A 21665-nucleotide genomic window follows, 5' to 3' on the forward strand; every position below is an offset into this window, starting at 1 on the left:
TTTACTTCCCATGTCGTTAAGAAAACAGATGCAACTATTTTCCCTCATTATGCCTTCAGTGATAGAGTCTTCCATGGAGCCAAAACAAAGCTTGAAAAGAAGGTGGCGGCACCCACATTTTTTTAGGTCCCTATTGTGTGCTGGGCTAGGTGCATTGTGTGTGATTTTCTCTATTGTGATGAGAAGCTATGGGCATTATTAAGTCCCATTTTTAGTTCACTGCTTGATTCTGTTTGGCCTTCCTGACAGTCCTGGCAACACACTTATTTTCTTGGTTGGCAGACGGTGTACGCAGAGCTGTGAGCCTTCCCATCCCGGATGCTTGGGTATAAACACACTTGGTGGCCAACAACTAAAAATAATCCGAATGGGCCTATGAGTTCTAGAGTATAGCTGCACACAGCACTTGCCAGTCCTCAGAGCTGAACCCGAAGGGGGACAATTGCTGAGGGAGGCTCTGTATGGAGATTTTTCTAATCAAAAATGTAATCATTGCAATATTAAAGTAGATTACTGATAGGCCTATAATTACTTTGTTAGTGTAACTTTCAGATGTAGGCCATGGTTCATGGAAGGATAAAATTAAATTCTATAATTTCTAGTAGATTAATGGTTTCTAAAAATACAAGCTGCACGTTCCTAGGGCACTTCATTTCTTCCCTCTGCTCCTCACCTATTCTGCCCTGTTCAGCACAGGCCCGGGCCCCCATGAGCAGGACTGTGTGGCTCAGCCACTCATCACCCTAAAGTAGATGGCAGTGTTTTACCAGCCCTGCAGAGCACCTGAACTGGCAAGGATGATACCTTGGCTTCTCGGTATTGTAAAGGACAATTAGGATAGATATTTGGGCCAGTTAAATAGATACCTCTCTGTAGTAAGAGGAGCAGGCTGCATCCCGCCACCCCGGCTAGCTTAACCCCCTGAAATAATCACACAGAAATTGTATTAATTAAATTACTGCCTGGCACATTTCCTCTAGCCTCTTATTGACTAACTCTTACATTTTGATTTAACCCATTTCTAATAATCTGTATTGCCACTTAACTGTGGCTTACTGGCTTGAGTCTAACCAGCGTCCGTCTCAGGCAGGAAAACCATGGCTTCTGCTTGTCTCTGCTTTCTTCCTCCCAGAATTCTGTTCTGTCTTCCCCTCCTATCTGAGTTCTGCCCTATCAGCTAGGCCAAGGCAGTTTCTTTAATATCCAATGAAATAACCAAATACAGCAGGACCTCCTACACCACCTACCCAGTGAGCCCCGGCTCTGAGGTCTTCTCCGTTAGGCTCCTTTTGTTGATTAGCTAATCTCCAGGCACCGGTGACACCGTACCCTGTCCAGACCACTGACATCTGTGGAGCTGTTCCCCTGGCCTCTACCCACAAGATGCCAGTAGCACAGCCATAGTTTCCCCAAGCCGAGACCATGTCCTGTGAAGGTTCACTATGTCATTGAGCACTAAAGAACGTCTATGCCAGCATTGTCGTCATCCCTAAGTTCTTGTTGGAATGCACACTGTGGGTATCCCTCAGCCTGCTAGGTGAGATGCTCTGGGAGGGCTTCAGCAGTCTGTGTGGACAACTCTGAGATGTCTAAATGATACTAGCAGAGTGACCGCAGGAACGGAAATGCTTATGCATATTCACTCATGATTAAAGGTCTCAAATCTACTCCATGTGCACTGCTAAATACCATAGCTGATAAAGCAACTTTCTCTCATTGAAGTGACTCTGAGGATCAGGTGAACTGATTCTGCCACCCAGAGCATCCATAAGACTGAGTTTTACAGTATGAAGAAGGAAACATGCCTATGGCCGCCTTGGCCACCTTCTGCATCTCACTACATGTAGGACATCCAGTAACACACGGCAAATTAGCAGAATGTTTTGTTAATCTTTTCACTGCTCATTTGGCCAACTTTTACATTAGTTCTCTTGGCTCACTCTTCCCAGATTTTGAGAACACTGAACAGAACGTATGTTAACATGAAACAGAAAGCCATTTGGAGTGACTTAAATCCCAAGGCTGTGACAACAGATGAGCTCTTTGGCTTCATACATCATGCCACCCGAGAATGGAAAGATGGCAAGTACTACTTCCTTTCTGGACACACTTAAAAATGCCTTTCTCTCTATCTGCTTTTAGAAATCTATCTGTTAGTATAAGCCATAGCCATGCTCAGAGGTTAGCTGTGTGCTGATGCAATCAAAAGTGAGGCTGATCACATAGTCGGCAGAACATACAACTCAAGCAAGGTTTGAGGAAGTGCTTGGCTGCATTTATCCGCTCAGAATTGTGGCTATTCTACCCTTAGCAGCGATGGCACGGCTACTTGTAAACCCGGGAGAAGTCAATGGGAATGTCCCATTTCTAAAGTTCTAAAGATGAGACACTGACTGAATTCAGGTCGGCATCACAGTTGTGGGGCACAGAAGACAGTGGACCATGCTTCTTGTCTGGAAACTGAAATTGAAAACATTTTGAGTATAAGTTTAGGGGTTCAGGATATTTCAGATGTTTGATTTTGGAATAGGAATGCACAGCCAGTGAAGCCAATGCAAACATTCCAAAATCCCTGAGAGTTTGGAATCAGAAACCCTTCTAATGCCAAGTGTTTGGGGTAAGGAACATTCAGCATGTATTTGGGAATAAAACACATGCTTTTGTTAGAGGTTTTTAGAACTTCCCATTTCTAACCAGTGTGCCAACCTGGGTACAACCCTTGGTGTCCTCTCCCTCTGAGTCCCCAACAGCTGACTGCACAGGTAAACTTGCCTGCTTGTAAGTAGTGGGGCTAACAGGATGGAGTCACCTAAGAAGCTCAGAAAGGCCATGGCGTGCCACCGCCGAGAAAGAGATAGCCACTTTCTTATATTTAGCTGAAAAGAAGGAGCTTCAGGGGACATAAATGTATTTTAGAGACAAACGGCCCTCGACTGTATTAGCGACATTTGCTCCTATTTTGCAGGCCTCTTCTCATCCATTCTGCGAGAGCAAGCAAACTTCAGGCACGAGGGGCCAACCTGGCTGGTCCTGGATGGGGACATCGACCCCCTGTGGATTGAATCCCTGAACACAGTCATGGACGATAACAAGGTGCATGGCCCTGCAAGGTCACTCCTCAGCCCAAGGTCACTCCTCAACCCACATCCCAGGGCCCCTGAGAATACCACTCGGCTGCTAACGTCAGTGATCTCCCACACTCCTTATTGTAGTAATTTATGTAATCAGCATTTTGATGAATGGTATTTTCCTCGTAAATCATAGTTAAAGAGACTGAGGGAATGTGTCTCCCTTGTCTTTGAATTGAATCACCTTTCATGAAAGTTAGGTACATAGATAAGAATTCAATTTATCTGCCTTATTGTTTTCTAAGACCCAAGCATTAAATTCTTATATTTTATGTTGTCTGATTAAATATTGAGTACATAGACAACGAAAGAATGATTGTGTGCTGTGTGATAACTGGTGAAACCTGGTAATGCAAATGAAGCTGTTCCTATGGCTACAGATTATGTTTAAATGCTTTCCCAAGCATGTTGTGTGGTTGTCCTGGGAACGGCAAAGACAAGAGGTCCCACGTGATACCAAAAGAGCAATACAGGTCTGTTGTTGGGGCAGGAATGAGAAATTGGGAGCCAACATTACTCCAAGGTAGCATCATTGACCACCTTAGCAGCAGGCATTGCTTCCTGAACGAAGATACTGTTTATCAGAAGACAGAGCCTGGGGCCTGCCTGCTCTGGGGGCGACTAGAGGGTGCTTGGCAACGGCAGTGTTGCAGAGACTCAAGGTTGCTCATTGTGCAATCCAGGTCTCATGGGAGTCTGCTTACATTTGGGGTGGGAACCATTACTTCTGCTACTGAAGGACTGGCTGTCGGGAGTCCACTACGACAATTTTATCCCTTAAGGGTTCAGCCAGCCTGCCTCTGAGTAGGCTCAGATCTCTGCCTGTAGCTGCCCTGCTAGGGACAGCACCAGTTGTGGTGGTGTGTTAGCTGCTGTTTTGGCTCCTTATGGCAACCTGCCTCTGGCAGTGACCACATCTGCTCACGCAGGTGCTGACCCTGGCCAGCAATGAGCGAGTGGCCCTCACACCTTCCATGAGGCTTCTGTTTGAGACCCATCACCTGAGGACAGCCACCCCAGCCACTGTCTCCCGAGCTGGCATTCTGTATGTGAACCCACAGGATCTGGGCTGGAATCCGTAAGCATTTTTTCTTTTCTTACATTTATTTTGTCTTGAAAATGTATGTGACACAAACTTTACCTCATTACCATCCGTGAGGACAGAGCTGAGTGGCCGAGAGCGTATTGACACTGTTGAACTGATGCCGCTGACGTCCATCTACAGAACTGTCTGCATCTTCCCGGATGGAAACTCCTGTTCCTCCCTTGCCTGAGTTCCCTGTCTCTGCCTTGCAGCTTTTGTGGATGATGTTATAAATGTGGGCATATAAACACAAATTGCTCTTCGAGGTCCAGTTTCAGTTCCTTAGGTAACCTCGGGTTTGCTAGTTCGAATGCTAATTCAGCTTTTATTCTTTGAGGAATTGGTATCACATTTAGCCACAGTGCCTGTACCATGTTACCTCCCTACCAGTCCCACACAAGAGAAGGCTGAGGATACTACACAGCATTCCATATCCTTGCAACACTGTCCTTTTTCCTTTTGCTCTAGATTTCCCCACTGTCTGTCTTTCCAGGAGCCTCACTGGGTCGGCTGAGGTGGTATCTCACTGTACTCTGCACTTACTATGTAGGGCATGTTCTTGTGTGTGTGCTAAGTGCTTGTATTCTATGAGAATACATATGAGTATTGTATGAGGGTCTATACAACTCCTGTGTCTATTCTCCAGTCAGTTGATCTTATGTTTTTTATATATTTTAATCTCAGTTGAAATGATTTAAAGATGATATTACTAATTAAGTGCAAGGCTCGTTGCATTAACTTAAAGGTAATTAAATTAGCACCCAGGTGTCTAAGTCATTTTTACTTACAGATCATCTTGATTATGCACTTTGAAAATATTTAACACTCAGCAAATATGTGTTGACTAAGATGAACAAATAATCATTTATATGAAGCTCTTAAATCTTTTTGTGAACATCTGCATGTCTGTGCATGTAATAGGCACATATGTTTAAACAATGGAAATGCTTCATTCAGAGTAAGGGTTTTGATTCTCTTGCTTAGATTGAACTTCTCAATTGCTGTGTGGTTGTGAGTCTCCGACCAAGTTCTCACTCTGAGAACTTCTGAGCTAGGCAGGTGACCACAAGCTCCTATAGCAGATGTGTTGCGTCATCCCTCCGTACCCTATAGCAGATGCCCTCCTTCATCCCTCCGTACCCTATAGCAGATGCCCTCCATCATCTCTCTGTACCCTATAGCAGATGCCCTCCTTCATCCCTCCATACCCTATAGCAGATGCCCTCCTTCATCCCTCTGTACCCTATAGCAGATGCCCTCCTTCATCCCTCTGTACCCTATAGCAGATGCCCTCCTTCATCCCTCTGTACCCTATAGCAGATGCCCTCCTTCATCCCTCTGTACCCTATAGCAGATGCCCTCCATCAGCCCTCTCTACCCTAGAGCAGATGCCCTCCTTCATCCCTCCGTACCCTATAGCAGATGCCCTCCATCAGCCCCTCTGTGCTGCCTTCTCACCTCGTCTCTGACCAGATGCTGCTCCATGTAACTACATACCTGGGCTCTCAGATCTCTGGCTTCTGGTTTCTTTGACTCATGAAGAACTTAGCGTGAAATAAGAGGGAGAGATGAAAGGGAGACAGGTTCTTTCCCGATCTGCCCCCAACAGTGTCGCAGCAGGATGGCTGTGAATCATGTCAGTGGTTCTCTGTGTTTTTCTTGCAACTGCCTTCTGTAGGACCTGCTACTCATCCATTCTCATGCCCCAGCATCCCTTGTTTTCAGCCTGTGCTGCCAGTGTCCCTTACTGTAGTGAATCCTAAGAAATCCTGAATTTATAAAGAGAGAAAGTTGACTTGGGCTCCAGCAGCAGAGACTCAATCTCCCATTATTTGGGTCCTTCATTTAGGGGCCCGTAATGATGCAGAACATTGTGGTACAGCAGAGCTGCTCCCCTTGTGTAGATGGAGACTGCTCGTTCATATCCCAGCCACCCAGACCCATAGCAACACAGAAACTGTATTAATTACAACACTGTTTGGCCACTAGCTTAAGCATATTCCTGGCTAACTTTCCCATTTCTTTTAATCTGTGTATTGCCACAAGGCTGTGGCTTACCAGGTGAAGTTCTGGTGTCTGTCTCCTTTTGGCAGCTACATGGAGTCTCCCTGACTCCGTCTTATTTCCTCTTCTATCTGCTTGGATTCCCACCTTGCTCTACTCTGCCCTACCGTGGGCCCAACACAGCTTCTTTATTAACCAATGGGAATAAAACATATTCACAACATACAGAGGGGAATCCCACATCACCCTTGTGACCAAGATATCAGGGAGAAAGAAAGAGATGGAGAGAGACCTCCACTGTCCCTTTTAAAGGCACACGCACAGTCACCTCACACTTCTGTTGCACCCCATATCTTGCAGATGCCACCACCTGGCATTAGCACCACAAGCCTTTAATCTAAAAAGGGTTTTTTAGGTCCCTCTAAATGCAAACCTTGTCACTTTTTGCTTTCTCTCCACCCTGCTATATCTTTTGTGACTGGTCCTTCCCCTAGGTGGACTTTGAGAATGACCCCTGCTTCCCATCAGGGGCTGTCACTGCTCTCCCTGATGCTTACAGAGAGGAGAACCATGGCCAGGTCTTTTGAGCTTTAATCAAACTTCCTTGTGTTTGTCTGAGGGAAAGAGTTTTCATCCTCTAGTGCAAAATCATTCTTGGGCTAGGATCTTTCTCCATGTAGGAGTCTGTTCCTGGGGTGTTTCTGTTGGTTAGGACTGGCTTGAGTAATCTTAGAACTGCCCCACAACTCCCCCACCTCTAGAGCAGGGTCTCCCCTGGGTAGCAGCACAAGGTCCTTCAGAGATTCCTCGTCGGCTTCACTGTGTTCTGATGTTCTCAAGCCTTTTGCCTTTCAGCCTCAATCATGTCATAGGCTGTTAGTGTTTAAGATCACTCAGAATGATTTTCTAGTTAAAGAAGGACTTTTATTCAAAGTCCCAGGTAGCTTCAAGAGCCATTCAGTCTGTATTAAGAGCTAGACACCTTCTCTTCCTGTCATGTCTCAGTGTGGGGAGGTTTTCATTGTATCAGAGATGAATGTGTTGTGACCATAGGTCCAGGCAAGACATTTCCAGAACAAAGGGAATCTTGTCTAAGCATATTCTATTTGTTCACTTGCTTTTGCCAGAGAGTTCCAGCAGCATCATGTCTAAGGTACTTTTTCACTCTGTAATTATTAGATAATTCACTGCCTTACTTTAATTCCACAATGTGATAGCTTTATGTGCATTTTTATTCAATATTCATTTACATTCAGAGATCAATATATTAGCTCATTTTCTGAAGCAGTATTTTTTAGAAACTGTAAGTTTTCTGTAGCTGTTTGCTTCCAAGTGTTCACAACTACAGGGAAATTGGATTCATACTACAGACTGCAGTCACAAACCTTGTTCCTGCTGTCTCTCCTGCTGTGTCTCTGCCTTCACTTTGTCTCTGGCTGTCAGAAATGCACAGGCATGCAGAAGTCTGTTTCCTTCTGTGACTCTTTGCAGAATCCTTGACTATAAGTTGGAGACGTTAAGACATTTCATCTGTAAGCACTTACGCACTCATTTCCTGGGAACGAGAGCATTCTCTTTTATAAAATACACTATAGCCCATACACTTAAGAAATCTATCTTGAATATAGCAAGCATATTTTAATCTTGTGAGTTTCAAACTTAATTTCATTTTTACCTTTAAAAAGAATCCATCATCAGAGTAAAGATTGTATTTATTTGGCTTTGCTGTCCCCATTTGTCTAGAACATTCTCCCAACTTATTCCTTCATACCATGTATAGTTCTGGAGAGAAAAGTTTACATCCCTCTGAGGATGAACGATTGGTAGCTTGGAAGTGGTCATCCCTCATTCAACCGTCCTTTCTGCATAGTTTTCTGTCAAGAACCCTTTTCTTCCATCAAATGTTCTTTCTACGCCCCCTCATCTTATTCTGCTCTATGTCCCTTGTCATTTTCTGTTCTTTTATTCATGATTTCTTGTAGTTCAGTGTGTTATCTATAACCACTTATCACGATTTCTCTCCTTTTTTGGTTCTCAGAAGTGTCGCAGATGTTGTTAGGAGAGGCCCGCCCCACCCTCCCTGCAAGCTCATCCCTCTGTATTCTTCACTCATCTGTCTGAGCCTTTGTTGGGCATTTGGATGTTCAGTTTGCTTCAGAATTTTCTTACTGGAAACCTAAACCAGCCATGTCTCTAAGCAGCTGGAAGGGATGCTTCTAGTAGACACAGTTGTGTTTAGAATCCAGGCTCGTTTCCCTGTACTCCTTGCTTTTGAGAGAATTTCATTTGTAATTACATGTGCTTCAGTAGTGGACCATTCCAAAATGCCCATCCTAAAATCTTCAGCATCCTTTGTGAGATGGGAGGAGTTTCAGACAGTGGTGCATCTAGTTCTTTGGTTTTGCCACAGACACATTTAATGGTCCAGAGCTCTAAATTTTCTTTCTTAACGTCAGTTTTTATTCCAACTTATAAAGATTTAACAATAATTCCTACATGAAAATTTCACTTGTTCATATTTGTTGATGGAAACCTTTTCACTCCCTTTGCTGTGTGATGACACTCAGCTTACAACAGGGGTCATTACTGCCAATCTCTCCAGCAGACTCCCTCTGACTATATGGCCTGTTTTGGTTATTCATGGAAACCATAGGGTCACAGCAGCCACAGCATCATTTGCCAATGGGTCTTTTATGTTTCCAAAAGGAGGTTCTGGCTGCTACCAATGCAGCTCAGCAGAAAGCTCTTACCTGCCCCCTGAATGCAAAGCCCACTTTAGGGATTTTTTTTGCGTGTCTGCTGCTCCTGGTGATTCCTGTAGTGGTGTTCTGTTCCCCAAGTCATGCGGAAGACATTGTGTAAGTGTGTGGGATGTTTATGTTCAACAGAGCACTACCTGACAATTTTTGCACAGAGGAGATGCCCAGAGAGACTGAGGCAGGATCTGAACCCAGGCCTCCAATGCCACAATCCTGTGAGGGAGTACATTGTTAGATGCTGATCTACGTTCCTCATGCCATAACTGTGGGAGCTCCATAGCTCTATCAGCTCCATTTATACTTCTCAGGATCTCAGCCAAAGGTCAAGGGGCAATCATCTCCATCCATAGCCGGAAAACCAAGGCAGACAGGTGACCTGGTTAAAAGTAAGGGAACTGAGATGCAAGTTCAGAGTAGTCCAGTTAAGAGCCCTGTCTACCTGAGCAATGCTCTCCTAACTCCTCCTACCATAGATTCTAGATACACCAATTTCCTTCTGGGGCCGGCAAGATGGCTCCCAGGTAAAAGGGGCTTTCTCCCAAGACTGACAACCTGAATTTGATCTCTGGGCCCTATAGGATAGTAGGAAAGAACCAACACGTACAAATTGTTCTCTGACCTTCACATTTGAACCACAACATACAGGCACCCCCCAGCCCTCCCATCATACTGAACACATAAATAAGAATAGCAGGAATTCCACTCCGGCTCTGAGCAGCAGCAGCAGTTACCAAGGACAGATGTGGTCTTCATGCCTCCGTTCTCAGTTGCTGCTGCGGTCGCCACCTCAGTGGCACCTGTCACACTGCTCTCATGTAAGCGGGCTCCTACTGAAGACCTAACAGCTGTCATTCTAGAAACCAAATCACCGTACAACAATGGTGAATATTTTATGTAACCCTTCCTCAAAGTCTGTGGAAAGCACAGGAAGGCTTTGTAAAACACGGACCTTTGCTTCATTTGTACCACATTCAAGATGCAGGTCTGGTTTGCCTTTACAAGTTCTGGCTGTCTTCGGTCTGTGGCGGCACTGTTCCCGTGCAGACTGCTAAATGTGTTTATTGCCACTGCTTCCTACTTAAGCACAACTTTCTGAGTGATTCTTTTTCATTTAGCATCTCTTAGTTGCACCCCAGAGGCCACTAAGGATGCCATCATGGCATTGGTAGGTTGTTTACTAATATGGTGGTGATGTTTAATGTATCAAAATAAACATTTTATGAGCATAAGGTAGCTATATCTATAGATCATATAAATATCAATATATTAAGGCATGGCGTACATTTCTGAGTTCCCGACTGTGAACACATTATCCTTTCAGGCTGGTCTTACAAAGTCCAGTAGAAAAGCACATTGAAGTAGCCCCTATGGGCTGTTCACCTCTTTATTTATAACTGAATTCTCATTACTAAATAATTGATGCCAGGATTAATCAAGAAAAGTGCCAAGCTGTTTTCATAAATAAAGCCTCCGTCACGAACAGAGTCTGTTCATTTGGGAAATGACATAGTGCACTTCTCTCTAAATGCAAAGTAATGGCCTACTTAGGCACGATTATGTTTGCCTTCTAAGAGCTGTTAGAAGTTTCTTTTACATTCTTTTCATTAAAGGAAAAATGGCCATTAAAACAAGTCTTTAAAGGGCCATTTAAAAATATTTTCCATTTGAGAAATAAAGAGAACCACTCAACATGTCCATGAAGTGTTGCGCCAAGCTGTGTGGAAGGGGGAGCTTCGAACTCAGTGGCATCCTGCTTTTCAAAGCCCTTGTTCAGTAAAAGCTTTTCTGGGTTCCTTTTCAGGTATGTGGCCAGTTGGATAGACAGAAGACGGCATCAATCAGAAAAGGCCAATTTAACTATTCTTTTCGATAAATATATTCCTGTGTGCTTGGAGAAGCTAAGAACCAGCTTTAAAACCATCACTGCTATTCCAGAGAGCAGCCTGGTGCAGGTTTGAGCTGATTTTTTATGCAAGGGGAAGTCAGAATAGCACACATTTTGCCTGCTTAAAAAGATGGGGGAAGGTACTGGGAGGACTTCCCAGTGGGTGGAGGCTCTGGGCCTAACACTTAACGACTTGTGTTCTATCCCTGAGCCCCACGTGGTGGAAAGAGAGAACCAGCTTCTACAAACTATTCTCTGACTACCACTTGAGGGCCACGGCACCCTGCATCCACACATGACTACCACATGAGGGCCAAGGCACCCTGCATCCACACGTGACTACCACATGAGGACCAAGGCACCCTGCATCCACATGTGCACACATGTGAGAGCCAAGGCACCTGCAACCACACAAGCACACATGTGAGGGTCAAGGCACCCTGCATACACACACACACACACACACACACACACACACACACACACACACACGCTCTTGCCTTCACTCATAAATACACATAAACAAGTAAGTTTTTTAAAATGTTTTCAGAATTGTTAGGTTGCTTCCAGCCTTCTGCTATAACCCGTTCAGTCCTTGGATGTTTGTGTGGAGTCCACAAAGTAAAATCTATTCATTTTCCTGCCCCCCTGAGATTTACACAGTTCTAGAAAGCACTCATGAGCACCACACATGTGTTCATGCAGTCCTCGCTTCATCCCAAGCACTCTGGGGCAAGACTGGAGCAAAGTTGCTCCAGCATCATTTCTTTATTTTTCTAGCTGTCACTCAGAGCATAATGTCTGACAGAAACAAGAGACGAGAGGGAAGTTCATTTGGGCTCATGTTTACCAGAGAGTTTCAGTTCTTTGTGGTGCAAAAGGCAAGACTGGGAACACTGAGTTCTGTTCATATCATGGTAGGCCAGGAACCGAGTTAGGTCATAATCTTCAGCAGTCTGCCCCTAAGGATCACATAGTAACTGACTGCCCCCAAAGGTTACATGTGTGCACATACATGCATGCACACACACATATACACTACAACCATCTGGGAGACAAACATTCAAAATATTTCAGATTCAAACCACAACATTGCACAGAGAAATGCTCCAAATGTTTTCGAATCCAATAACCAGACGAAACACAGATGCTATCAGTACAAAGAAAAGGCACCTCTAATTATATACACGTGCTCGTGAAGGTATGTCCTTGTGGGTGAAGAATCTGGGAGGATCCAGGAAGTCTTTTGTTCTGATCCTCGTTGTGAGACAGTTTGTGCCAGTAAAAGACCCAAGGGAATTGTTGGAACTGTGGTGAGTTAGAGCTAGTCACAACAGAGAGGTCAAGGTCATGGCGGTAGGGTAGCAAGAAGTATCAAACTTCACTAAGGCTTTACAATGGAAATGCTTCCCCCTCCAGGAACAAAATTAGTTTCTCAGAGCTTTGTTCCCATAAAGTTACTATGTTACCAAATTTGTTTGAAGCTGCATTAGAATAGTCAGGAGCATAATAAGAAGGGAAAGTTCAGGTTTTTGGATAATTCACACACCAATTAGGTAAACGATAGTATTCAACAGTAATTATCTGAGGTATAATTTATTTCTGAAAGCAGGTCTGAATTTATTCATAATGAATTAATTATGTGGTTAGCCTAATTAGACTTCCTTGGATGTAACGCTTGTAAAAAGCGGGTGGTGTTCTTTCTCAAGTCGCCTTGTGTATTTGCGTGATTCTCTGCAGTGTGAGTAGTGTGAAAACAGGCCCGTGGGAATTAAATGATTTCTGCTCTCCATCTTCATTTTGCAGCATTCAGAAATGGCCTTTCATTCTTAGCTCTTCTAAAGCTGTTATTTTTGACCAGTGTTTCCCACAGTTTCCTAGAAGAACGGGAGTTTAAGGCAAAATGAGTAGACAAGAGACCAGTTAAGACGACATTCATACAAAGTCTGTGCTCCGTGTTTCCAGCATGTGGAGCGTCCTTCAGTTGGATGAAGTGTTTTAACTCTTGAAGCTAAAGTGTGGTTTTACCAGCTGCTCACCTCACACTGAGGAATGTTTTCGTGTCGTGTCAGGAAACGTGGGGCCGAACCCTAAGACGGACTGCTGTGTCCGCTGACAGCCCGCTGGGGCCCATCTTAGTCATTCCTTTAGAAACCATGCTTTCTCCTCCCACGGAACAAAGCTACCAGATGTTCTGTTAGAAAATTATCTCAAATTGACAGATATGGCATAACATAAAATGATAGAAATATGAACATTTTAACACTTCCCCTTCTTCCTGGTTAGGAGAGCAAGGTGCTCTCAGGTAGTGGGCCTGAGTCAGGGCTGGGGCAAGAGCTTCTGAAGGTTAGAACCTATGATGATTATAATTACTGACAGCTATTCTGTGCTCTAGGGAGCTAGCCCACACGAGGGGCTGTTACTCATCTTTGTGAGTGTGTGTAAGTGTGTGAGTGTGCACGTGTGTTTGAGTGTGTGTGAGTGTGAATATATGAGTGTGACTGTGTGTGATGTATGAGTGAGTATATGAGTGTGTGAGTATGAGTGTGAATACATGTGATGTATGAATGAGTGTGTGAGTATGAGTGTGCATGCATGTGATGTATGAGTGAGTGTGTGAGTGTGAATGTGAATACATGTGATGTATGAGTGTGTTGGTATGTATGAGTGTGAATGCATGTGATGTATGAGTGAGTGTGTGAGTGTATATGAATGTGAAAGCATGTGATGTATGAGTGAGTGGGTATGTATGAGTGTGAATGCATGTGATGTATGAGTGAGTGTGTGAGTGTGTATGAATGTGAAAGCATGTGATGTATGAGTGAGTGTGTGAGTTGTATGAGTGCGAATACTTGTAATGTGTGAGTGTGTGAGTGTGTGAGTATGTGTGTGAATGCATGTGATGTATGAGTGAATGTGTGAGTGTGTATGAGTGTGAATGCATGTGATGTATGAGTGAGTGAGTGAGTATGAGTGTGCATGTGTGTGATGTATGAGTGAGTGTGTGAGTGTGTATGAATGTGAATACATGTGATGTATGAGTGAGTGTGTGAGTGTGTATGAATGTGAATGCATGTGATGTATGAGTGAGTGTGTGAGTGTGTATGAATGTGAATGCATGTGATGTATGAGTGAGTGTGTGAGTGGGAGGCTGGTTCACCTAGTTTATTTAATAATTGTTATTTGAATCATTTAAAATGCTTCTTACTCCAAATCTTTTAGTATTCTAAAGATTGAAGTGGCTTTTTTCTTTGAATCTCTGACTTAAACATCTAAGACACAGCATTTTATTGTGTCTCTAAACATTAGCAAATCCTGAGTTTTGAAAAATTACATACTCTTTTAAGAATGAGGTAGAATTTGTAAGAAACTTGTTTGACCATTCTCCAGCATTGGAAAAAACAAAAACAAAAAACATTGCCCTAAATGGATGGTGGTTTGTTTTTTTTTCAGACTGTTTGTACTCTTTTGGAGTGTTTGTTGACTCCTGAGAATGTACCTCCTGACAGCCCCAAAGAAGCCTACGAAGTCTACTTTGTCTTTGCCTGTGTCTGGGCATTTGGAGGCACTCTGCTTCGAGACCAAGTATGCCGAAAGAGTTTTCACAGATGCAAACTTGTGGGGAAGTTGAGTTTTAAAATGTGGTTTGCATCTTTTAGCTATGTTATCACCCGCCTCTGGACCCAGTATGTTCTGAGCTGTGGAGACTGTCCCGTCTGGGGCGTCTCTGCAGTCTTAGCTCAGGTTGTCATCTGGAGCCAGAGTCAATACTGGTGCCATTGTTTCCCATGATCATCCTGCTTCAGGCAAATCCGTCTCCTTGTACGGTAGTTCTGGCACCGCTCTATAGGCTTCTGATGGCTTACAGGAACAGATGACATAGCTTGTGCAAATGCACACCTCATCTCACCCCAATATACAAGCCACTTAGACTTACCATGTGCCAGAAACATATGTGTCTCACCTCCACCATCTGCTTCCAAGTGCCTTCTTATGTCATCTCTGTCACATTGCTTCAAGATAGCTTCCATGCGCAGAGAAAGCCAAACTTCGTCTCTCCTAGAGACAAAGATTTTTGTGCCAAGGGCTCCTGGTGGCTGCTGCAGGGTCCTCCTCAGATGTGCCCTTCTTCAATGCCCACACCTCCTGGTGCCTCAGCATGTCCCTGGCCATGGTCCTCCAGTACTGTGACTCTTCAGTTAAAGTGGCACACCATTGGCTAGCCATCCCACGTTCTCAGCTCTCCTCAGGCATAGGTAGGGAATTCTCCTCAGAAGGTATCACATCCAAAAGTGACCCACATCCTGCTAGTCCTCACTAGTGATGGATGCAGAGCACACTTCTATAAGTAAGTCGAGCCTCACAAATCATTGTCACCCTGTCAGCTGCCAGATGTCCTTCTCTGATCTCCAAGTGCTCCCATGGGACAGCGCGGTCAGTGCTGCTTTCAGTGGGAGCCAAGGGCTAGGTCTCCTCTGCTTCCTCTGAGCCCCCTCTTCCCTGTTGGGCCGAGGGTGGACCAAGGGTGGACGTCCCATTTGCTTCCTTCCATGCTCCAGAACCGTCACTTTGCTTTAACAAACTGAGACTCGAGGATGCACCACGGAGTCATTTTCATGATGGCATGTTTAGACAAAGCAAAATTTGAAGGGAAGTAGAAGTCAGGTGTATTTTGTGCAAGAGAGTGGAGTCAGTAAGTAATATCTGTGGATTATTAAAAATCACGTTGGCTTGGCTTCAGACCAAAGTTTATAGGGAGATAAAATATTCATGCCTTGCTATGAAAATAGCTTCAATGAGGGTAAATGCCCAGCAGGAGCATGGACTCTGCTAACTTGGAGCTGAGGAGGGGAGGGACTCTCCTTCAGAGTGGTCACCCCATCGGTGTTAGTCCCTGGCTGCTCCTGAGTGTGAACAGCCTGGTACTCAAAAGGCCCCACCATAGCCCAAGGACACAGGGCCACCGAGTGAAGAGGGGGATGCGGAGCTGAGATGCTAGAGTACAAGATTGCCATGGGCAATGAACGTGCACAGCACTTCCAGATTTTGCTGAAATTCTCAAGGTCAGGTCAATCCCAGGGGTACAGGAGCCCCTGCGCCAGACCTCTGGGAACATATGAATTGCTGGTCCAGGTTTCCAAGGATACAGGAGTTGATAGACATCAGACCACTGAGTTCATCTGATTCCCTGAGCCAGAGCACTGAGGATGTAGGGGACGCTGTCGCTGTATCGGTGCTGTCTGTTCCCCATGCCCTGCACCCTAGTAATCAAGACAGTGAGAGCTTATGTGTGTGGCTTTATCAGACAACACTGCCAGTGTAGAGATGGGGCGCTGCCCTGTGACTTCACTGGTGCACAACAGCTCATCTCTATTGGGTTTTTGGCCAGACTCGCGACTCTGCCCTGCTGGAAACCAAGGCAAGAAGGTGCACTGTTTCCCATTTTCCCTGTGCACTTCCAGGTCTACGGGGCCTGTGGCGGGTCAAGTTTTAAGAACACCTTTTGTTAGTGACACAGCATTGGCAATGTATTACTTTTTAAAGCAAAGACTTTTTTAAGTAGTGTTTTTCATTATCATTATTTTGTAAACAAAAAGATGTCAAATAGCAAAAGGGCCTGGAGGCTGGGAACTCAAAAGAAAAGACAGATCTTCTGTCCATTATGATTTAGTGCTGTGAAAAGCATGCATTCTCTTTGTCTGCTGTCCCCATGAAAGGTGCTCACAGGGTGGAAGCCAACCGCAGTCCAGCAGTACCTGGCACGGTGATTTGCACAGGGGTTCACGGTTAGATCGAATAACAGGAGTGCAGTAAGGCTGTCCCAGCATTGTCTTGCTTTTTAAGCCTGCTTTGTACCCCTCATGGCTGCCTGTCACTCACTACTTCCTATCTGCATAGCAGCATCACACTTGGTGAATTCCCACCTGGGAGTTTGGTTTGCATTTATGACGCAGTAGCATGCAACAGAATTTGTAGGCATTGTACTCTTTCTGGGTCTGTTCTAACAAGTTCTCCTGTTCTCCCTAGCTTTCTGATTATCAAGCCGACTTTAGTCGATGGTGGCATAAAGAAATGAAAGTCGTGAAGTTTCCGTCGCAGGGAACCATCTTTGATTATTATCTGGACCACAAAACTAAAAAGTTCCTGCCTTGGACTGATAAGGTGCCTCGGTTCAGCATGGACGCCGATGCGCCTCTGAAGGTAGGTGTGTGAAGCCTTCAGAGGAGATAGCCTGTCCTCCTCTTGTTTGTGCTTTCTGCTCTGTGGATCACGTGTTTCCCCGGGAAAGACGAGTCGACCGTACGGATGCTTAGAGAGGAGGTCCATATTTCTGCAAACTCTTTGCCCCTAGGTTCAACATAATCCTGTGGGAGCCACATGCTTATAATCTCCTAAAAACTGTATAAACTTTGTAAAGCCAGATGCAGGGTTTACTTAATTCAATTATTCTTATTTCTAAGCTTATGTAAACTTTTTGGACATCACTTTTCACCTAGAACATCTTTCTTTTGCCACCCCTGACACAAATGACGCGTTTGATCTTCACAGCAGTAGCATTCCACATTCTCCCAGCAGCTGACAAGTCCACATGAATTACTTCCCTTTGGTTCATGGCCCAAACCCATTTCTCTTAGACTGGGTTATTCTGTGACCAACTTCATGTTCTGATTTAGTCTCCTTTTTTTAAAAAAAAAATAACATTTTGTATCATTTTAGAGCTTGCTGTTGGAAACAGTGCTGGTGGATGGCTGAGAAGAGACAGTTGTCGCCTCTGTGAGGAAGCTGTGGTTTCACCAGAGCACACATGAGAGTGACGGGTGAAAGGGCAAGGCTAGACCTACAAGTTCATGGCAGAGGGCAGGCGTGTTGACTCCGGTCTTCATTGATGTGTTCACGCTCGTGCACATGCGTGTATTTGTCTGTCTGCTTTTAAATGCCTCCTCCACTTTTAGCTTCCAGGAATTCCCATAGCAAAGTGAGGCTTACTAGGAGAACAAACAATAGAAATCTACTTTCTCACAGCTCTGGAGGCTTAGCAAACAGACAGTCACGCTACCCTGTATCGTTCCTGTCTAAGGCGAAGGATCAGAACACTAAAGTCCCCGTTAGAGCCTGTTGTCCGTGGCTATTGGCCTCCACCATGCTCTGCTTTCAAATGTCCTATCACTATTTTCCAAAACTACCACACGGGACCAAGACTTTAACCCAAGAACGTCTGGGGGCCACACATGGCGATGACTGCAAACAGCACCTCTAACACAGTGGAGGCCACCAGGAAGGGCAATTCAGGCAGAAAACTGGGTGTTAGGAGGCCACCAGCCATGTTTGCTGCACACTGCAGTCTGCCATCTGTCCAGCCTACATTCATTTTGGCTGCCTAGCACTATTTCCTAGCTGATTGAAAACTGGAGACAAAAACCTCTGTCAGAACCTGATCCATCTTATCATTCATATTCAAAAGAGAACCCAAAAAAAGCAATTTTAGTCAGCAAATTTTATTGAAGTGAAAAATCAATTTTCTTTGTGGAAAGTTATGCACCTGCTTTACATTCGATGGCACCAATGCGGTTGTTCTATTAGCAGCCTCATTATATGGTGCAAGGAGAGCCTGCTTGTTTGTCCCAGCCACCCAGCTAGCTTAGCCACGAAATAACCACACAGAAATTGTATTCATTAAATCACTGCCTGGCCCATTAGCTCTAACTCCTTATTGGCTAACTCTTACATATTAATTTAACCCATTTCTATTAATCTGTATATTGATTGCCACATGGCAGTGACTTGCTGGCAAAGATTCTAACAGGCGTCTGTGTCAGGAGTATCCATGGCGTCTCCTGACTCTGATTTCTTCTTCCCAGAATTCAGTTCTGTCTTCCCCACCTACCTAAGTTCTGCCCTATAAACTAGGCTAAGGCAGTTTCTTTATTCATTAACCAATGAAGACAACACATGGACAGAAGGACCTCCTACACCATTTATACGCTGGAGCAGGACCATGGGAAATTAGAAATGCTATTATACTCCCAGGCCCTTTCTAAATAATTTAGATCTATGTACTAATTAATTCTTTGTGCATGTATGTGCTCATGTATGTGTGCATATGTGGAATGTGTGCCTATGTGTGACTGTACTTGCACATGGGCACGTGTGCATATGGAGACTAACACTGAGTGTCTGCTTCAGTCACTTCTCCACCTTATTTTATGTAAATCGCTGAACCTGTAACTCACTGTCAGCTACACTGGCTGGCCAGGAAGCCCCAGGGATCCCCCACTTCTGATTTCCCAGTGCTAGGATTATATGCACTTCAGTGTTTGGATTTTTATGTAGGTACTAGTGATTCCAACGCAGGTTTTCATCCTTATATGTCCCACACTTTACCAGATGAACCATCTCCCTAGCTGCAGTTAACTCCCTCTTTACAGCATCCTGGTCTTGAGGCACCATGTTATACCTGGAGAAACAGAGAACCAGATGAGAAATGTTTCCACAATGATATTTGTAGTGACCATAAAATGACTGATGATCCTAATTTGTCTAGGATTGAAGAAATTTCCAGAATGTTGAAGCATAGGTGGTGGTGCATGCCTTTAATCCCAGCACATGGGAGGTAGAAGCAGATAAATCTCTATTGAGTTTAAGAAGCCAGCCTGGTCTCCAAAGCAAGTTCCAGGACAACTAGACCTATTACACAGAGAAACCCTGTCTCAAAAGAGAGAGAGAGAGAGAGAGAGAGAGAAGAAAGAAAAGCACATTAACTTTTAAAACTGGGAGACTTGGCCATACCAAAACAAAGAGAGCAGCCTGCCACTGCAGCTCCCGAGTCCATGTTCTGCAGGGCTGCGTTAGGAGTTTGTGCTGAGCCCAGGCTCCACAGAAGAGATTCCAGTCCAAGCACCTGCACTCACTCACCAACTGAGACACTCTCCAAGTGACCTGATGGCTTAGGGTTTCTATTGCTTGGAGCAGACTCCATGACCATGGCAACCCTTACAAAGGAAAACATTTAATTGGGGTGGCTCACTTACAGTTCAGAGGTTCAGTTTGGTATCATCACGGTGGAACATGGCATCGTGCAGGCAGACGTGGTGCTGGAGAAGTAGGTGAGAGTCTACCGTCCTGTGGGCAACAGAAAGCCGACTGAGTTACTGGGCAGTATCCTGAGCATAGGAGACCTCAAAGGCCACTCTCACAGTGGCACACACACCAACTCTGACAAAGCCACTCCCTTTGAGATTGTGTGACCGCACTCCTGACACTTCCACACCTGACACTTCCACACCTGACACTTCCACACCTGACACTTCCACACCTGACACTTCCACACCTGACGAGCTCGCACAGTGTCAGCTTCATGCTCTCTGAGAAGGATATCTCGCAGGTTTGCTGTAGATTCCTGAGTTGTGCAGCATACATAGTGGAGGCCACCCAGCTCTCTAAGTGTTCATTCCTGGTGTTCCTATATGAAGGAAAGAGCTGACAGCCAAAGAAAAATCCAGTGACGACAACTGTAGGCTGGAAGGGAAACAGCCTCTTGTATGTTTAGAAGTCTCACGTTTAATGGCATCGAACCCGGCCTGGTCTTCAGGAGGTGCTGGTGTCACTGTGTGAAAGGGAAGCTGGAGAATAAATGGTTATGTCAAGACCATGACCCAGAATGATCCACAGAATACTTCATTTTGGTCAGTTGGCACTAACCACGTAAGAAGGAACTATATCCATTATACATATGTGTGCTTTTTAACATCAAAAATCAACCCTGTAAGTAAGGCCTTTTAACGTATGTTTGTTGGTCTTGTTTACCACTTTTGCATGTGGCCACTAAGAAAAGCACCAAAATAGCAGCTATTTTTCAATTGTTGTGCAGAATTCAGTCTCTGCATCTACCTTTTGTCTGAATATTTTATTTTAGTCTGTATTTCCCAAGTCTATTATTTAGTATCAATCTCTGTGTGTATGTGAGTGTGTGTGTGCATGCACACACACACACACATGCATACATGCATGCAAGCACATGATATCACCAGATGAGGAGTCACCCTAGGGAGGTCGGGGGGTAACCTTATAGAATCAGTTCTCTCCTTCTGCCTCTGATGGCTTCTGAAGATTGAATTCAGGTTGCCAGACTCGCACAGTGTAGACAGAGACTACTTGTTCATTTCCTGGCTGCCCAGAGCAGAAATAAGCACACAGAAACTGTACTAATTACAACATTGTTTGACCAATCACTTAAGTGTGTTGTTAACTAAGTCTTATAACTTAAATTAACCCATTCCTATTATTTTGTATTTTACCATGAGACTTGTAGTTTACCAGTGAGGTTCCTGGTCATCTGTCTCCTTCAGCAGCTACATGGCTTCTCCCTGACTCTGCCTTCTTTTCTCCTCTATCTGCTTGGAATTCCCACCTTGCTCTATTCTGCTAAGTCACTGTCCAGAACAGATTTATTCATTTACCAATAAAAGCAGCACATATACAGAAGGACTTCCCACACCATTTCCCCTTTTCTGTTCAAAAAAAAAAAGGTTTTGACTTTAACATAGTAAAATTACATATAACAAAACAGGTATTAAGCAAGAATTATAGTTACAGTATTTATATCTACTTTATCTTTTATCATAACTAAGGAAAACAATAATTATAACTATTTATTTTTTCAACTTTTTCAAAGACTCCAAAAGGATATAATATTACCTAAGTTAACAGGAAGTGCATTATAAGAAACCTCCAAAACTCTAGAAATGACAGAGACATCTCGCTGCCTGGACAGTCACCCAAAGGTCTTCTGTACCGTTGGGGCATCT

The 21665-nt window shown here is 44.4% G+C and overlaps 1 protein-coding gene across 1 annotated transcript in view; it reads left to right on the forward strand.

Annotated features, from left to right (window-relative positions):
• The window catches only part of Dnah11 (dynein axonemal heavy chain 11), a 327366-nt gene that overhangs the window by 132311 nt on the left and 173390 nt on the right, over positions 1-21665 (forward strand). The window contains exons 40-45 of the mRNA XM_087911463.1: positions 1950-2086; positions 2943-3093; positions 4058-4206; positions 10777-10927; positions 14314-14445; positions 16888-17061. Coding sequence (XP_087767589.1) covers positions 1950-2086; positions 2943-3093; positions 4058-4206; positions 10777-10927; positions 14314-14445; positions 16888-17061 — 894 coding nt within the window. The remainder of the gene's footprint in view (positions 1-1949; positions 2087-2942; positions 3094-4057; positions 4207-10776; positions 10928-14313; positions 14446-16887; positions 17062-21665) is intronic.

The sequence above is a fragment of the Myodes glareolus genome, chromosome 11 (assembly GCF_982192425.1).
Source record: "Myodes glareolus chromosome 11, mMyoGla1.1, whole genome shotgun sequence".
NCBI classification, from domain to species: Eukaryota; Metazoa; Chordata; class Mammalia; order Rodentia; family Cricetidae; genus Myodes; species Myodes glareolus.